An 18,797-nucleotide genomic window follows, 5' to 3' on the forward strand; every position below is an offset into this window, starting at 1 on the left:
ATTTTTTTTAATTCCCGTGATTCTCCCCCTCCACTTTATGAGATTTTTATTTTATCGAAGTGAAAATTCTTTTCATGAAAGAATCAAAGTCACATTCGGTGGATAATGAAAAAGTTACAAGAATCTTTTAGATAATACACAAATTTTTTTTTTTACAATATTTTAATCATCATTTTCCCGTGTTTGGATCCGCGAAATGATATTTTCTACACGTTCTTTTTCTATTATATTCTCTCGATTCCACCAACCTAATCTATATTTCCTCTGTAAATAGAGTAAATAGAGTAATCATTCGATCGCACACGATCGAACGCAGTCAATCTTTCCCAATGTCGCGTAACTCGCTGTACACCTGCAATAATCGCCCAAGTTTCCATATTTCTATGTCACGATTCGAAATCTCTTTTTACAATAAATTATAATAATAAAGTTGTGTTTCACAAATAGATCTCTGAAAAATGTATAATTATACTGTTGCTACTAAACTTTCTATACAATTTCTTGTTAAAACGTAAAATTAACAATCGTGATTCTAACTCATGAATGAAAAAAGATTAAGAATCTCTTTTCTTATATATTCTTATATATTCGAAACAAGCTCGTTAATTCAACCCTTTGAGATACGTTCGTGTCCATTACGTAGCTACTTCCGCTCCCTCTTTAAAATATTCAATCGTTTCGAGGAAAGAACGGAAATTTGTGTTCCAATTTATTCGAAACGCACAATTCATCCGGGTTCGAGACGATTTTGAATCGCAGATACGTACATATACATATATATATATATATATATATATATATATATATATATATATATATATATACGTATTCCTTGGAGAGACCCGTTGGCAGGAACTCGCAAACAGGCTGCGGATTCCTCCTATTCCTCGTGAGTGCCTCGGTGATGCTCGCTCGACACGCGACCTAGATAGACAGTGGAATACGAACGTTTAACATAAGTGGACAGATCGACGCCCTTGGCGTGAACAAGAGGAATGGCATTGTTTTCCGGCGGCGGTGCTGGAGGCGGAAGTGGGCCTCCACCGAACAAGGAGCCGGCTAGTCCGTCTCTGCCATCCAGACAACGGAGTCTCAAGGACCGCCTCAGGGAGGGTATCACTGGAAAGTTCAATTGGCAGTGAGTACGATGATCTAGTTATATTATCTTGTTTATTCCAGAAAATTTCGTCTTACGTGTGTAATGCGCGTATCGTATAATCCGTCGTTATTTTCGATTAAATACGGATACGGTATTATTTTTTTAATAGGTCGTAGAATAATTGGAAATTATTTGGTACGTTAAATTTTGTGATTACAACTGGTCGGGAAAATTCGGGCGAAACCGGTAGAATTCGGTATTCGAAGACCGATCGCGTCCGATTATTGCCGAACCGACCCGAAGTTACGCTCGTGCTCTCGAAGTCGAACGGGTATCGAGATCTCGACTTGTCCGAATTTTCAAGTTTGAATTCTCCGGAATATCCGACGTTTACACAATCCTAACGATCCGTGCTCGTTTAGGGGAAATGCTTATTCATGAACCGAATACCTGTGTAAACGTATTGTTGCATTTTCTTGGCGAGCAAACAACTGTTAAATATACTTAACCATATCCCCGATGCTATGCTCTTGTTTGGGAACAATTCTGGCCAATATGAGTACGGCATTAGGTTAATTACGTGCAGATAAGCGATAAAGTAAGGGGATCAAATATCGTTCTCGAAAGTCCTTTTGGTTCGTTTCCAAAAATTAATCGATATCATAACCTGACGAAATTCGTATAATTTGTATAATCGCCTTCAAGTCAATTAGGAAATCCTGATGTTATTGCCTTTTTATACAAAAATATGAAAGAAGAAAATATTTCTAATTACGCCCGGGAAATAGTAACGATGAAATAGATTTTATAATCGATTTTTATACACTTAGATTATAATAATAATTAAATATATAGAAATAATAATTACATGTTAAAATAATACAATCCTTAATAATAATATTATCTCGAAGAGTAACATTCTTCAAATTATAATACAATGGGAAGTAATATACGAACCGTCTTCGGGGAATTCAATATCGCCCGGCTTAATTATACGCGGTAATATTTCAAGCATTATCTTCGGGCCAGAATTTCTCAGTACAAAGTGTAATCTGTAGATGGCAGGCGTTGTTGATGTGGCCGGTTCTCAAGCAGTTTCCCTAGATATTCTGGTGTCTAGTTTGGTTTTGTAAAGGCACGCAAAACAATTGGTTATGAATTATCCTTTCTATAGGGTGTTTAAAAAAAAGAGTGTGAGTTAAAAATTTCTAATATTTATCAAAAATGAAAAAACTAATCGATATAAATTTTAAGAAAGATATAAAATTGATAAAATTGATGAAATTAAGATTTTATATTTTTTTTCCCTGCACAGAATGAAGATCACGATATGTAATTTTAAACATGAATTAATAATGTTTATTAACTAAAATAAAATAAAATACACAATTACACCGAAGTTAAGCTAACTTTCAAAATTGAATCGTGCACCTATCATGTTTTAAGTATTTACCGACTAAGGGTTAATTTACACGTTTACACGGAGTAACATAGTTGAATTACAATTCAGGTACGTACACTTTGGAATACATATGAGCCGATTAATAATTCACAATGCAAATGAAATTCAAATGGAAAGAAAACGTGTCGAACATATCTCGTGAGAATGGAAATCGAAAATTCCGTATTTCACTTTTTCTTTATCCATGATTTTTTTCTCGTACTTCACGTTTAACGTATTGCCAAGAAACTTAATTTGATGTCTACATGTTCGTAAATATCATTATCAAAGTTAACCTAACCTATTACGCGATGTTCAAGAATATCACGTGACTCGCTTTTATTTGACGAAAGAAAAGAAAGAAAGGTGATTCCTTAGCTATAGGTTGCTTTTTAAATTAGCAACCGTTCACGAATCACGAGAAAAAAAAATCCTTTCGCGAATAATATACGAGCACGGTTTGGGTTTTTCGCGTCGACACGCTAATTAGTCGGCGGTTCATCGATTTGTCATTAGCATCATCGGCGATTCCAGTGGCGTTCTCGTATTCTTCCTCGTCTAACTCGATCTATTAAGTTATGACGCGATATAACGAGGAATTTATCCTCATTGGGAAAAGATTGATCGGCTAATCGTAAATTGAGATTCCCTTTGTTCGATCGTTACATGCCAATTATATTGCTCAGCGTTTTCGCATAATTGCTCACTTTTTTCTTTTTTATCAACAAACATTAGCAAGCCATCGCTATCGGATTAAGTAATTTTAATTATATAAGGCTCGTGAGCACAAAATAGGCTAATATCCACTTAGCAAAAATTAGATGTCGTATGCACGGACATGAATGGATATCGAAACTCACGTGTCATTTTAACTCTCCGCTTTATTGTAAACAAACTCAAACAATTTCAAAACTCAAACAAACTCAACAAGAGAATTTTTTTCCCACCAAAACATCAACGATCCAAATCCTTCTTCTCTCCTTAATTAAGATATCACGTTTTAATCCACTCACTCGTCTCAGTGTATATCGAACAAGTTTACGAGCTTCAAATTACGCGTTTCACTAGTTAACTCTAACGTTAATTGCGACGATCGAGTCGGCCCAAATTTGACCGCCCTATCATTACGATTAATCGATTCCAACAATCGCGGATGGGGCGGATCGATCGATACCCACGTCTCAGGGGGCCGATTCATTGCCACAGCTCTTTTTTTTTTTTTCTTTTCTTTTTTCTTTTTTTTTTACAATCTTTTCCATAAAGTGAAAGAGAAAGTTATTTAAACAGCCGTCACCTATATACCAGTTATTGACCCAAACCCGTTCCTTCGCACGACCCTGACTCACCACTCCGCAACACGGTGGGGTAAATCGGGCCAGTTTCATCGCGTTCGTAAATCATCTATTTTGCTCCGACTTTTGCCCGTCCTTTTCCTCTCCTTTCGTTAATTCTCGCGATGATAATTTACGTTTCGAAAGTTTGGCGAAGGCTCGAAATTTGTTACGATGCATCTTTGTGGAATGGGTGTAGAAAGGGCGCGGTTAGGGAATTTTGATCGGTGAAAGTTCGAGAAAGGCTCGGATAGAAAAGTTCGTGTCGAGTAGAATGGAAGTGGAATGGAGATCGAGGTCAATAAGAGTTTTAACTAATATATTTGTAAAGTCCAAAGTAAAAAAGTAAAAAACTGATCCAAAGTTGTATCTAAAAAGATCTAAAGATTTAAAATCGTGTTTCTATCCTTTATAATTTTTTTCGTCGAAACGTTGTTCTTGAAAGAGTTGGAGGAAAGGCTAAGATCTAAAAATAATCCCGAAAGGATCGATCGAAGACGCGCACGCTTAGCTACATCCTCTTTGTTCTCTTGGATCCGTTTCGAATGAGAAATAGGGCCTGGATCCCTTGGTGGGATCTACGTGGATGATCAAGGCCACGCACAGTATCGAACACCGAACGAAGCGTGGGAGGGAAAGAGAGAGAGAGAGAGAGATTGTAGCTTCTCTGTGTCTCTCTATTCTGGTCTCCGCGAAAACAAAGGAACCATCCTTCCCATTGTACAAGGGTTGCATGCATGCATCGTGTTCGTGCGCCTGTTCATCAGATACCCACAATTTCTATAGATCACGTTACGTTTCAGCAGATTGTTTCAGCTACGAAAATTGGCGCGCGATAAAAAGGAGTAATGGCTTCCAGATCCTGCAGATTCTTTATTTATAAATTTATACAAAGTGTGTTATATCTCGACAGCGTTTAATCTCACGTGTCTTGTAAAGTTTCTTTTAAAGATTCTTTTCGACGGCTCTCGTAAATTAGGGTCGAAATATAATAGTCGCCCCGAGCTAATCGGGTCAACGGATCGTGTCCACTTCTTCTTCCCCCCTCCCCCAGAGAGTAAATATTATTAATTTATATTTGGACGGATAAAAACTGTTTCATCTTTCTCGTTTTCGAAGCACGGTTAAAATAGCAACAGGCCTCTTCTAAAATTTTCGCACCCCATTAACAACCTCTCGTCGTTTTTCCGATTTTACATTATTAAAAAATATAATTATAAACAGCTAAAAATTTTCAAGTCGAGGTCGTTCCCAAAATATCGATCCTCTCGAAAAAAAATTCTCTAGGATATACTTGCCGATCATCCCAACACCCGTGTATATTCCATTATAATCACGTATAATCGAAAACGAGAGACGAGAAACTGCAACCCCTTGCGACGAGGGGAGGGGGACAAAGTGGGCGAAAACTGGGCCATCGGATAATTATTCCCCGGTAAACGGCCCGTCCCTCATTTCGATCCCGCTCGACTCGACTCGACGCGTCATTTCGGATCTATTACCACTTCGTCGAGTTTTCCTTCCTCTCCTCTGTAGAAAGCGGAAACCGGTGGCCGTCACCTTCGCCCCTCGAACTGACGTCGATTCTCCTTCCTCTCTCTCTCTCTCTCTCTCTCTCTCTCTCTCTCTCTCTCTCTCTCTCTCTCTCTCTCTCTCTCTTTTTCTCCGTGTCTGTCCGCGTTCCTCCTCTCTCGTGTGACACAATTCGAGAAACTGGAGACCAACGAGGTGCACGTGCACCTAGCTAGGTCTTGTGTATGTATGTATGTATATGCGGTTGTTAGTCGCTCCATATTCTGCGCAGTCGATGTATCGATAGCAGGGTGGAGAAGGCTGGCCCTCCCCAGGAGGTCGAAACCTGTCGAGATCAATACCTACAAGCCACGCTCGACCGACGGAAAATTAACTGGTTTTCCATCTAACGGCGAAATTTCACGCTGTTGAACGGGTATAATCGGGTTTTCGAAAGATGGCTCGGATCTTTGTTTCGATATTCGTTGGTATTTTAAATAATCGAAGCATGCGTGTTGTTGTAGGGATATCGGAGGGGATATGATGTAGGTGAATGTCGTTGGAAAATCTATTTTAGCAATTATACGATGGGGTTGCGACGTGTTTATTAAATTATCGTAATCGGGTTTTGTTTGGAAAAATTGTGAAGGAAGGGAGAAAGTGTTGTATTTCGAAGCCAATCCGTAGACTTGTAAATAGTTATATTCTCGTTTTGTAAAAATATAATTTTTACGTAGTTGTTGTTTCGTTCGAAAAGGTTTCGCGTTTATTTTTCCAACGTTTCTTCGAAATGAACCACGTTTCGCTTTCTTATTTGCCTCGATTGTATTTTCACTGTGATTTTCATTAGATCGACTTGTTCACGGGATGAATATATATTTTCGCAGAAGGTATCGCAATGAGATGTTAGATTAGGAAGGAGATAATAATAAATTGTGCTCGAATTGTGTTTCCAGTAGGAATTTCTTTAAGCTAGGCTAGCATCGATTACCAGGAAATTATTAATTATTGCCTGGTGAAATTTAAATTTCTAAGATTCGTACATTGTAAAATTGTTTGTAGAAAAACATCGTTAAAAGGCATCTAAAAATATTTAATAAATAAAGTGAGACGACAACAATTTTCATCAGAAAAAGTTTCACATAATAATAATTACTGCTCAGGCATCGTCAAAGTTGAATATAATCATGATGCACAATATTATACATATAATTTAAACTTGACTCAACCTTAAGTTAACTTCAAGATTTAACTCGTCCCAAAAACTCGACTTCAAATTCTTCCCTTTCCTTCGCTTTTAATATTCTTCCTTTTCTTTATTCTTTCTTATTTTCCTCTCCTCCTTTTCACTCTTATAACAAAGTCCAAGGCAAAGTCAAGAGTGGATATATCGTGTAAACAGTTTCAATCTCTCGTTTCGTCCCGAATTTTGTCGAATCGAACGAAGCCCTCTTTGCAAATTTCCACGATCCTTGTCGATCCCTCGTTCTCTTTGTCCCAAAATCCTTGGAGAGGTTTGGGAGAAAAGTCGAATGATTCGCACACACCAGTTAGCAACGATGAAAACGGAAGGATCGGAGGAGGAAGATGCAGTTTTTGAAGATGGAACGGACGAGCAGATCCAACTTTCTTGATTAAATTATCGGAAGCACGTTTCTTGGTTGCCTCGAGGCGAGGGATCGATCGATTTACTCGAGCTCGAAACCTTCTTGGACTCTCTGCTGCTTTGGTAACGTCGCTTCTTCCTCTTCTAAGTAACTAACTAGGAAGTTGAGGTTTCGTGCACACTTGGACGAGGTTGATTGTTGCACGGCTGTTAAACGTGGCTTGTTTGAAAACAGTTTGTAGACACGTTTGTTGTCGCTCGCTTCCGTGAAAGTTTGTGAAATTTTAAAATCCGTATTGGTTCCTTTGTTTTTTAGAGTCCTTTTCTAATTTAACCCGCGTGAAAGAAAGTAACAATTACAAAGACGCGTTAAATAAATTTAAATTTCTCCTGACAGAATTTCATCGTAAACTTATTATTAAAAATTTATTTCTCTCTCTTTCTCTCTCTCTCTCTCTCCTTAAAAATATTTCTTTACCATACATTTTGAAATTTCCCCAAACAATCGGTCATTATTCCAATCTTCTCAATCGATTCAGAATTCGCTCTCTCTCTCTCTCTCTCTCTCTCTCTCTCTCTCTCTCTCTCTCTCTCTCTCTCTCTCTCTTAAAAATAAACAAAATGCAATCCTTCATCTAATTCCCCCCTCCTCGACGAGTTCAGTTTTGATTTTCTCTCGAACGATCAAAGCTCGAACCGGATAAATAAAGATGGATTCGAGTCGAGGGGAAATTTCGAGTCTGTCTCCGTTTGAAAAGCGTCTCGGAGCGAGGTCATCGGGCAAATAGGTCGAGTAGTAGACGTGGCGGATGCTTGGTCGCGGCGCTTAAGGATGCAGATTGCGCGACGACTGCCGCCGCGTCCTCCACCAGCTCGAGCTCTGCTCGAGTGCTCGTTTATGAATTATGCGCGCTCCTCAACGCCCTCCCCGTTTAATTAATCAAACGGCCCTTGCTCAATGGATAAACGTGTTTTGCCACAATCGTTAGATTTTTACATTATTATTAATATTTTTCAATTATAGTGGAACAATCGTTAGATTTTTAGATTGGATTATTATTAAGACGTTTCCAGGTAAATAATAGGTAAATGATAATAGGAAAAAATTTCCAAAGAACGAAGGAAAAGTAAAATAATAAGTTTTAATAAGATCGACCAGGAGCTATATTCAGTGATGAAATTTTTTTTTATGAATTATGCGCGATTCTCAGCGCCCTATTTCTCTCGTTTAATTAATCAAACGACCCTTGCTCAATGGATAAACGTGTTTCGCCACAATCGTTAGATGTTTAGGCTGGATTATTATTAAGATGTTTCCAGTAAATAATAATAGGAAAAATGTTTCAAAGAACGAAGGCAACGAAGGAAAAGTAAAAATAATAAGTTTTACGATCGACCAGGAAGTTATCGTAAAATATGTATCTTTAGCGATGAAAGTTTTTTTCTCAGCACCTTATTCTCCCCTTTAATTAATCAAACGGCCCTTGCTCAATGGATAAACGTGTTTTGCCACGTATATACAACAATAATTGTCAATTATTATTAATATTTTTCAATTATCCAGTGACTAATAATAGTAGATAGGGAAAAATCTTTCAAGAGACGAAGGAAAAATAAAATAATAAGTTTTACCAGGAAGTTATCGTAAAGTATGTATCTTTAGCGATTTTTCTTTTGCGCTTATTTATCATTAACCTTTACGCTGTTATTGTTTTTTTTTTTTTTTCGAGGGAAAAACAATGATGCGTCAGAGGCGTAGGTTATTTTAATAACGTTGTTGCGAGAAGATTATTCTATATTAGGATAATTATTATTGAACTTGGATACATAGTTTTTTTGCGTTATATTCGCGAGGCAGATTTTTTTTCTGACCATCGAATACAAAAACGAATATCACGTGATTCGAGATTTTCGTTCGATGATTAAGAGAGGAGATGAATGTACGAGAGAAACGATGGAATTGAAGTTAATTCATCGTTCAAAATATAATTGATTATTTAAGATTATTCTTAATAACCAATTAACTCAAACCAACTTTATTCGATTATATTAATTCAATTAGCTACATTTTCAATCATTTCTTGTCAATACCCTGTCCCACTGAATAAGAAACAAGAACGAAACCTATCACCACCATCTTTTACAAATATATTATTATATTTTTATAATCTCAAAAAAAAAAAAAAGAAAAGAAAAGAGAAATTTGACAAGTTGAAGAACGGAAGCAAGAAATCGCAGCACTCAGCAATGACAATATCCCCCCTCCATGATGACAAAATAGTCTCTTTCCACGGGAGAATTGAGAAGAAAAGAATGGAAAGAAGAAAAGAAGGAGGCTCTTAACCAACGCCGCGTTCACTTTCAACGTCTGACACGTTTCCACGTGTACAGAGAGAAATAAATCCGGACGAGGCAGGCAACTCAACGGCATTCAATGTCAAGATTTTTCAGGAGGCCGTGTCCATGTCTTCTCTTTCTGCGGACCCAGAAAGTGATTTGGGTCAATGACGAGCCGGGGCAATCTCTTCCCGTCTGCTCCCTTTGATCCTCCTCCTCCTCCTCTTCCTCCCGCTTCTTCCTGTGTTTATGTCGTCGTGAAAAAGCGTCCCGCGTGTATCATCGAATCATCACCGGATTTAATTATAGAACGTGACGGGTTGAAAAAACTCGTTCCCTTCTCGTGCATTCAGCGATCCGTCAACGTGATTGAACAGCAAAGGGTGGCGTTCAATCGCGAGGGCGATATCCGCCGCAAAATCATTCCCTCTAAGTGCTTATTATTTATCGCTGAAATTTTATATGTTCGAAGATCGAACCTCTGCTTCTTTCTTTCTTCTTCTTTTTTTTAATGCACTCGCCGATTGCGAATATTTTTATTCGTTCACGCGATCGTAACGAATGAAGCTTTTGTTCGTCGAACGAGTTGACGTCGAACGATTTTCTGAACGAATGTGTTTTTGAATAGATAGATTTGAAACAGATGGAATAGTTTTGAAATTAGATCGGTAGTGTGGATTGGGATCATCGAAGAGTCTACTGGTAGATTTGGTTTAAAATGGTACAGGATTTTTTCGAATCGATTAAGTAACTATTTCGACAGTTTATCATCGACTTGTCTGTCGAAATGATAAAAAAATATGTTGACTTACGAAGAGTCTGATAGATTTAGTATTAAAATCGTACAGTCATTCATACATAAAGTGTTAACCAGAAATTAATCGGCGTAAGTGAGTTAAAAAAATTCAAAATCTCTTTAAACTTTTAACGAACGATCGAGTAACTGTCTCGATAGTTTTAATACCTCGACTTGTCCATTGAAACGATGACTTACGCAGACTTATCTGGAAGAATTATCCGTATTAAAGAATTATAAAATATTTCACTGAACGAGAGATTTTAAGCAGGAAGAACCGGAGAAATAATATAATACAATTTTTCCATCTTTCCATCTTAAAAAAAAAAAGATGTACGCAAAAATTTTTCTCTCGTACACGACTGAACTCGAATCATTGACCGTTTTTTAATTTTTCCATCTTTCCATCTTAAAAAAAAAAAAAAGATGTACGCAAAAAATTTTCTCTCGTACACGACTGAACTCGAATCATATATCATTGACCGTTTTCCTCGGATCGAATTCCACGCGTGCCGATCCCTGCCGTTACGTAAAAACAGAGCTCGAATTTTTTAAGGGGTTTACGATCGGGATTACGCGCGTTGGACAGAGAAAGAGAGAGAGGGAGAGAAGCAGAGAGTTTAAACTAGTTTAATGCGTCCAATTAATCTAATCGCGGCCGATCATTATTCGTCCCCGCACGAAACGCGTTGCGCAACCAATCCGCTGCTCGATCGAAGTCTCGAACGGGACTTTGTTAATTCTCTGTGTAAACACGGAGTGGAGCTACTGTGGATAGACACGCGTCGTGTTTATCATTTTGCGAATCGAGGCGTCGCGTGAATTAACGGCGAACACGATTTTGGAACAGGGGATTGAATTTCGTTTGAATTTGGAAAAGAAAAAAGATAGATTCCGTTAGATTCGATATGGGACGTTTTTTAGGTCGTTCTACGAATTTCTACGAAATAGAATCGGTGACCGTTCTATTCGAACGGTTTAAAATCGAGGGCGTTGGTGTTCCTTGTTTTCCTTCCTTCTTTCTTAAGTTCTTTCTAAGATCAAGTTGAATGTTAAGGGAATAGAGAAACGTGTACAAAGGCGTTGCATTTTTGTGCAGAAATTAGAATTAGAATTTTTCTATGCGATTGTAATCGCGAATGATTATGTTTGATCGTGTTTGATTTAGGTTAAGTTTGGAATCGAAGAAAAATTAACTTTTCGGAAACAAAATTGTGAAATATGTGGCAATATGTGATCGCTGTAAATGTAGCCGATAAGCGAAAAAGGTTGGTAGAAACGACAATAAAACGGTCGTTGAAACCATGTAACTTACTTCATTACACCTGTATCCTCTACGCACGTAACACGTTATTTCTTATCGTTGCGTTTTTTATGATTCGCGTTATCTCCAAGTGGGAAAGAGAGAATAAAAAGAAAAAGAAAAAAACGAAAAAAAGAACGGAGAAACGGGGTCGTTGATTCCTGGCTGCGTTTTTACGACTCTCTGTTTACGATCTTATTACGTAGACCGGGGATTTAGTGCACGAGTCACGTTCGTTTAGAAATCTCGTGTTTGATGTTCAACTCTCTTTTTCCACCAGAATTTTTCAGTATCTTTTGATCCAACGTCTCTCTTTGAAAAGTTTCTTCCAGAGATGGAAGAGATGTTGCGATTTAACGAATGCTTGGGGAGGGAAGAGAAAAAAAAAAAACTGAAAAATCTACAAACAATCGATAAACAATTATTACAACAGAAGAAGCCACGTGTCTTAGATTTAAAACACGCTAGACGCTCCTTCTCAACCTTCTTCACGCAAATGTGTAATATTCGTTCCTTCTTTTTCACTACTACTTTGAATAGAATAATTTACGAAGAAGAATATTAATCACGATAAGGATCACGAAGAAGTACACACGGTTCGGTTCGAGAGCGACAGTTTCTCGTGGGAAACAAAAAATAATTACAATCTTACTCCGGGAAAAGACGAGAAAAAAGAATCGCTCTTGTCACTTACAATGTACGTGTCATAACATATCTTTCCCCGGGCGACACGAAACTTTTAACGTTCGAAAAACCTTGATTTCGTTTGTTGCCGGTGTGGAAAAAGGCGCGTTTCGACGACTTCTCTCTTCCCCCCCTCCCCCTCCCTCCGCCTGGAAGGTCGATGAACAAAGGGCAACAGAAATTCTCAAGCGTTTGATCGCGATCGATGAAAGGATCGTGTAAAAATGTCGCCCTTGTATCGCGAGTAATATAATATAAGCAGAAGGACGGTGCGCGCGCCGCGCGTGTGTGTGTGTGTGTGTGTACGGGATACGCCCAACGATGTTTTGAAATTTAACAACGAGAGAAAAGACGGGGAATAGGGGGAGGGGGGGCAAACTATCTCGCGTGGATCCTTGAACCGAATCCTCGAGCGGTTACCGGTCGTTACCTCCGAGCCTCCTTGATAAGGTCGGCGGCCTTCGTGTCCGATCGTTCATCTTCGTAGTAGCTTCGTGACTCGTGGTATACATTGTGGAAAAATAAAGACACGGTTGTTTGGACAAGTGTGTATGAGGAGGAGGAATAAGGGGGAGTCGCGAAAGGAATGGCGCTCGTTAATCTTTTTTTTTCCCTTCTCGCGTTTACGTGGCGCAAGGGCGATATCGTGTATCGTAATCGCTGGTTTAATTTTTAATTCGCGTTTGGATTGCATCTGGGAATTAATTCATCTGGGGGAGGTGGTTTTTAAGAAAAGGATTGAAGGAAGTTTCGTGAGATTTGATTTTAATCTTAATTATGGAAATTAATCGATGGTACGAAATTTGTATTTTTAATTCTAACGTTGAGGTTAGGTTATCGTGGAAAGTTTTTAATACAGATTGAAAAGTTTCGTGAGATTAAATTTGGATTAATAGGGAATTAATCGATTATGAAATTTATATTTTTAATTCTAATGTTAACGCTAAGTTATCAGGAAAAGTTTTTAAAAGAGATTGAAAAGTTTCGTGAGATTGAATTTGGATTAATAGGGAATTAATCGATTATGAAATTTATATTTCAATTTTTAATTCTAACGTTGAGGTTAGGTTATCATGGGAAGTTTTTAAAAGAAAAATTTCGTGGGATTAAATTTGGATTAACAGGGAATTAAGCTTCGTGAAATTTATATTTCAATTTTAATTCTAACATGATAGGTTAGAATTAATTGTGGAGTTTTTAAAGGTTTGAAATTTAATGTTTGTGCTAGAGATTAAATTATAGTTTCGTTTCAATTTTAATTTTAACGTTGATGTTGAGCTATCTAAGAATTAATTCATGGTGTGAAGTTTTTAAAAAGATTGAAAAGTCTCGTAAGATTTAAATTCTAAACCTTTGTATTAGAAATTAAATTATACTTTCGTACAATTATTAAAAATTCTTTGTTTCAGGTAAACACGATTGCTTGAACGATGATGTATTTACATTCGCGTGTTATAATACGCGAGGATCTATGCTGTGATCAAACGAACGCGTGATTTCTTCAAGTTTTTGTGCCCTCAAGTGAAAACTTTATCTCGAAAAAAGAAACTGAAGTAGGAAACGATATTCATCAAACGATATTTCACACGCTTATTTTAAATAAACGAGCTCGTAAGGAATGACAACGTCGTGAATCAGTTAATCTTCTGGAAAATCTCTCCTTGGCCTTGTTCGATCCCACCACTGTCTGAATTCCGGTATTTGATTGGAACGTGTTTATTATTCGATCGATGAAAAATCGAGATAGAGAGAGAGAAAGAGAGAGAGAAAGAGACAGAGGAAAAAGCTAGGAACATTTCGGTGTCATTAATTGAACGATGGCAGTTAACTTGTTACATAAATTTCCAAGTTACGCAATTTGACTCATCTCTACGTGTTTCTTTAATAACAAAATTACCCTCGTCCACTTCGTTATTGTACGCGATTTTCTTCAACTTTGTGGTTAATTTTGCTCCATCGTGTTCCTTCTTTTCCTCTTTCGAATCAGGAAGAAAGTTTTTTAAATTTGTGTGTTCTATAAAAAAGTGGCAATTAATTTATGACAAATTTTATCAATACAGAAGAAAATTCTACCAATTTTTCTATAAAGACTTTTCTTAAATTCCAGAAAATTTTCATCGAGAATGAAACAATACAGCTTTTATTTATAAAAGAATCAAAATTCGAAAACAAATTTAATTTTCTTTTACTCGAAAAAATTTCTGCGGATCTATAAATTCCTCGCATAGATATTCCTCTGATGAACAAAATTCAAAGTTTCCACTCTGGAGTTAAGAAAAAAATTCCAATATCACAGCGAAAGAATTTTCGAAGATCGCCAGTATCCCACGCGCCACCAGAGACTCGAGAATCGCGTCCATTGACGGGCATAGAAAGGCGTTGCGCGTCGCGTGACACGCAACCCGCACGCATCCGTGACAAAAGTCGCGTGGGCACGCGGCGAAAGTGTCTTAACGCGTGTGAAACATGCCAAGGTCGGGAATTGGCTCGACTCCCGCTTCTTCCGCCGGATGTTTGAGACGCAAATCCTTCAGAAAATTTCTTCATATTTCGATTCAATTGCCCGATAATTCGGTTATATAGAATTTCGAGTAATATTCCCTATTTGAATTATTCAAGTGCACAAACGAGTGGTTAAAAATAGAAGTTGAAAGTTACTTGTCAAACCATTTTATGTATTCTATAATACGTCTGATTCTTCGATGCATAGATCGATATAAATAATAATCTTGATATTCACAATTGAATAATTCGTATATTAAAATATTTTTGACGAATATAATTCTAAATAGAGATTACGTACCTTTCGTTCGCAATTTCATAATCAACAAAATAAACAAGCTTGTCCACACGTGTCACTTCAATATCGATCGTATTCAATGAACAGTTCTTAATTAGACGCTAATAGTTTCTGTCATCCAAGAGTTGGATTAAAGTTACGATTAGACATGGAGATCAAGGTGTTGCGGTCTTGATCTACCAACTTCGCAGAGAGAGAGAGAGAGATAGAGAAAAAGAAGAAACTGGAAGACGTTTCGAATTTAATCGAACGAATCTCCTTTCACGAAGAAGGCGAGCAAAGTTTCGATTACAAGCGTTTAGACAAGCGGAAAACTCATGGAAGATGCGTTTCATTATCGAGCCATTAATCGCGAGACATTCTTTAAAAGTCGACCTCGTTTCACTTTCCTCCATGTTTTTCATTTTTCCCCCCAAGACTTTACTTTACTTTACGATGTATCTAATCATTGAAAGTGGAAGTTCTTACGAGTTTCTTCCTCTTCTTTATTTCATTTCGTCTAAATATCTCTACCTTTTATCGCGTTCAGAGTCATAATTCTGGTACGAAAGGTATCGATAACCTCTTGATAATTGAAAGGATAAATTATCATCAAGTTATTGAAAAGAAAATAACGAGAAACTAACGAGAGACTTCTTTTTAAATAATTTTTATAATAATTTTTTTTGCTTATTCCTTTAAAACATAAGTTCACAATACGAGAATATACTTTCCGCCATCTCGTTAAATAATATCGAGCTAACCTAACCTCCTAACCTCTCATTTTTCTCTCGATTTCAAAAAATCCGTTTACTTTAATCTTGAAAAAAAAAAAAATAAACCGAGGCAATGATTCATTGGGACGGGAATTGAATGGTAATCGGGAAACCGCAAGTTCATCTCTTCTGTTCTAGAAAACAATATTACGATTCAGTTGGTCGCGTGTCTCTTCGATCGGCCATGTTTCTCTTCGGCCATTATTCGAACAGAGGCAACGCTAGTAGTTTCCACTGCAACCGGAGTGGATCATCGGTGTCGTTTATAAGGTAGCCGGTTCCTCCACTGTGCATACCACGCACAGTGGTTATGCAAAACAAACGCGTGCACGAGGCTTAATCGATTAGACAGTCGCACGACTCCGCCGACTTCGAGAATAGCAACAAGCTTTATCCGACGATGACGCACTTCGATATTTTTCTTTTTCCTATTTAAATTCGCCCGATGGAATTGACGTTCTCCGCGATCTATATTCAGACATACTCTTTTAAAAATTGTTGATCGTCGACAGATCTGGATCGGGATCGTTTTTAAAGTAGAGTTTTATTTGTTTCATTAGGAATTAGAATTTTTTTTTTTTTTGAAATAATGTTTTTACTCCTCGAGTTCGAGAATATGAAACTTTTCAAAGGGCCTGTTATTATTATTAAATTTCTCTTTCTTGAAGTTTGTTGTTATTCATTACGTTATGTTTCTTTCGTAATAATGTCTTTTTATTGTATGGGATAATTAGCATCAATTATATTAAAATTAGGAAGATGTGATTATTAGAAGATGTGATTTAGTGATTATTAATATATTTGGTGTTTTAATTTTGAGATGTAATAAGTCAATTATCGCTATAACTCTTTTAAAATTAAGATTATTAAGAAGTTATTTAATAATAATTCCTGCATGGATTAAGAACATCAGGATTATTTTTTTTAGTTAATACAATTTATAGACAGGCAAATACCTTCGGTTTATTTAATATGATTATGTATTATTTAGCGAGCGAAAAAATTATAAGATGCAAATCTAAATTGGATCGCATAAACTCGACGGTGATAAAAAATCTTAAATAACATTTATTTTCGTTTACTTTGATACATATTGCATTAAATCATACTCTTCTCGTGTTCTTTTCGAGAAAAAAAAAAGTACGATTGCTCATTTAAAAAGAGATCATTTGATCGATCTTTATTCTCGACGAGATAAAAGTAATTTTAACTTTCTTTTTTTTTTTTTCTACGCTTCTTTATTAACGCTCTGTCTTTTTATTCTCGTTCCATCTGCTTGTCGCTTTGCCTTTATGCTTCCGGTCGTAAAAGAATAACCGGGCAAGATGGCCGAAAGAGGGAATAAACCCTGCGATCCGGTATCTCCATCCGATTTACCGTGTCACGAGGAGAATGGTGCTCTAGATGGTTTTACGAGCCCGATAGCTTTATGATTCTATAGCTATATCATTCTTCTCCCATCTCTATAGAGATACCTTATATAGAGAATCGAATGGGTTTTTGAGTAAAGGAATTATAGGTTTATACAGACTCTATATATAGCAAATTTAATTGTGTCTTTAATCTATACTTTTTGAATAATTATTCTCTTTTAATAATAATAACTTTTTTTTAATAATAATACTCTACTTTGTATCATTCTCGTTTTTGGTAAAGGAATTATAAGTTTATAAACTCTATATGTAGCAAATTTAATCGTGTCTTTAATCTATACTTTTTCAATAATTATTCTGTTTTAATATTTTTTAACTTTACGACATCATTCGTGTATTCTTTTCTCGTATCTCTAGATAGAGAATCGAATGGGTTTTTCACTAAAGAAATTATAAGTTTATAGATTTTATATATAATAAATTTAATTGTGCTTTTAATCTATATTTTTCTAATAATTATTCCCTTTTAATAATAATAACTTTTTTAATAATAACACTCTACTTTGTATCATTCGTGTATTCTTCTCGTATCTCTTGTGGATTAATACACCTTTTATTTGTGAAAGGGTCAAAATTTCCACAAATTTAATTTTCTTTCACTCCAAAAAATTAGATACTTTACATGGAGAATCGAATGGGTTTTTCAATAAAGAAATATTTATAATAAATTTATAGACTCTATATATATATATATAATAAATTTAATTGTGTTCTTTAATCTGTCAAATAGGTTTACTTTATTTTCAACAATTCTCATTTCTTCCCTCCTTATTCTCAAATATTTCTCAAGTGTTGAGAGTCGACACAATGATTCTAGCCGAATTGCACAAAAATATATTATTTCGAGTTAAAAGTCACAAAGATCGTGAAATTGATTGTTTTCCTCGATTTTTGAGTAATTCGAAATTCCCCGATCCTGTTTAATTCCACGAGAACCATCGAAACTGGAGGATCTGGAGACGTTGAAGAACGAAGTACCGGTTCGTGAATGAAAATAGAAAAATCCTGGCCGAGCATTAGCGACGACCGTGAGGAATATAGGTCAGTGGCATATTATGTCGTACATAAATTTGCATAACGTTGCCTCGTGGAACCAGAGTCCACGATTTATTTTCTTGCCTCGTACGAACTCGTTACTGTCATTTTCTCTTTCTCTCTCTCTTTCTCTCTCTCTATATATATATACACATAAAAATACATATTTTATTCTTCTCCTCTTTGTTATTTTTTGCAATTGAACGAATCGAGCTCGAATCCCCTTTCTTCTTCGACACGACGGTTAGATCGAACGGGAGAGGAGAGAAAATTTTTGCATTCGACGGTTATGCATACGGAAGTGGATGAGATGAACCGAGTATTTAAGTCAAGATCGAGGTTTCATTCGGGTCGAGTGGTGAACCTGACATCGATTCGAGGGAAAGTGCGCTGCGAACTCGTTCGAGGGGAGGAAAAAAGGAATTCGTAGTTCAGAATCGGGAGAAGATTAAATAATAATAATAATAATTTTCGAGAGCGAGATCTCTTTTCAATATAGATTTAGATCTATATTTTTTATCGTTTTCGATTCGAGTCGTGTGAAAAAAGTGTCGTCGATGGATGGAAAGATGAAAAAAAAAAAAAAAAAAAAAGAGGAAGCACTCGATTAATAAATTGTTGGAAATGGCGAGAATATCGCGAAGATTAGGAAAATAGGCGGGTAT

General features: G+C 36.6%; 1 protein-coding gene and 1 long non-coding RNA gene across 9 annotated transcripts in view; one reads left to right on the forward strand and one right to left on the reverse strand.

Moving 5' to 3' along the window:
- Positions 1–18,797, forward strand: part of mtd (TLD domain-containing protein mustard) — a 185,403-nt gene that overhangs the window by 40,358 nt on the left and 126,248 nt on the right. For 2 of the 8 annotated variants that reach the window (XM_086904917.1, XM_086904918.1), the window contains exon 1: positions 996–1,138. The exons of 4 other annotated variants lie outside the window; for them this stretch is intronic. In XM_086904917.1, the coding sequence (XP_086761043.1) occupies positions 996–1,138 (143 nt within the window). Of the gene's footprint in view, positions 1–840; positions 1,139–18,797 lie in introns of those variants that run through there. 2 more of the 8 variants (XM_086904915.1, XM_086904916.1) reach the window with 2 other exon arrangements.
- LOC147658158 (uncharacterized) lies at positions 126–1,320 on the reverse strand. Its single transcript, XR_015291196.1, has 2 exons — positions 1,195–1,320; positions 126–1,119 (listed from the first exon to the last, which is right to left on the reverse strand). It is a non-coding gene; the product is annotated as an uncharacterized LOC147658158 (long non-coding RNA).

This window comes from Apis florea, unplaced genomic scaffold (assembly GCF_048593485.1).
Source record: "Apis florea isolate Af1SG1 unplaced genomic scaffold, ASM4859348v1 contig_2350_pilon, whole genome shotgun sequence".
Taxonomy (NCBI): domain Eukaryota; kingdom Metazoa; phylum Arthropoda; class Insecta; order Hymenoptera; family Apidae; genus Apis; species Apis florea.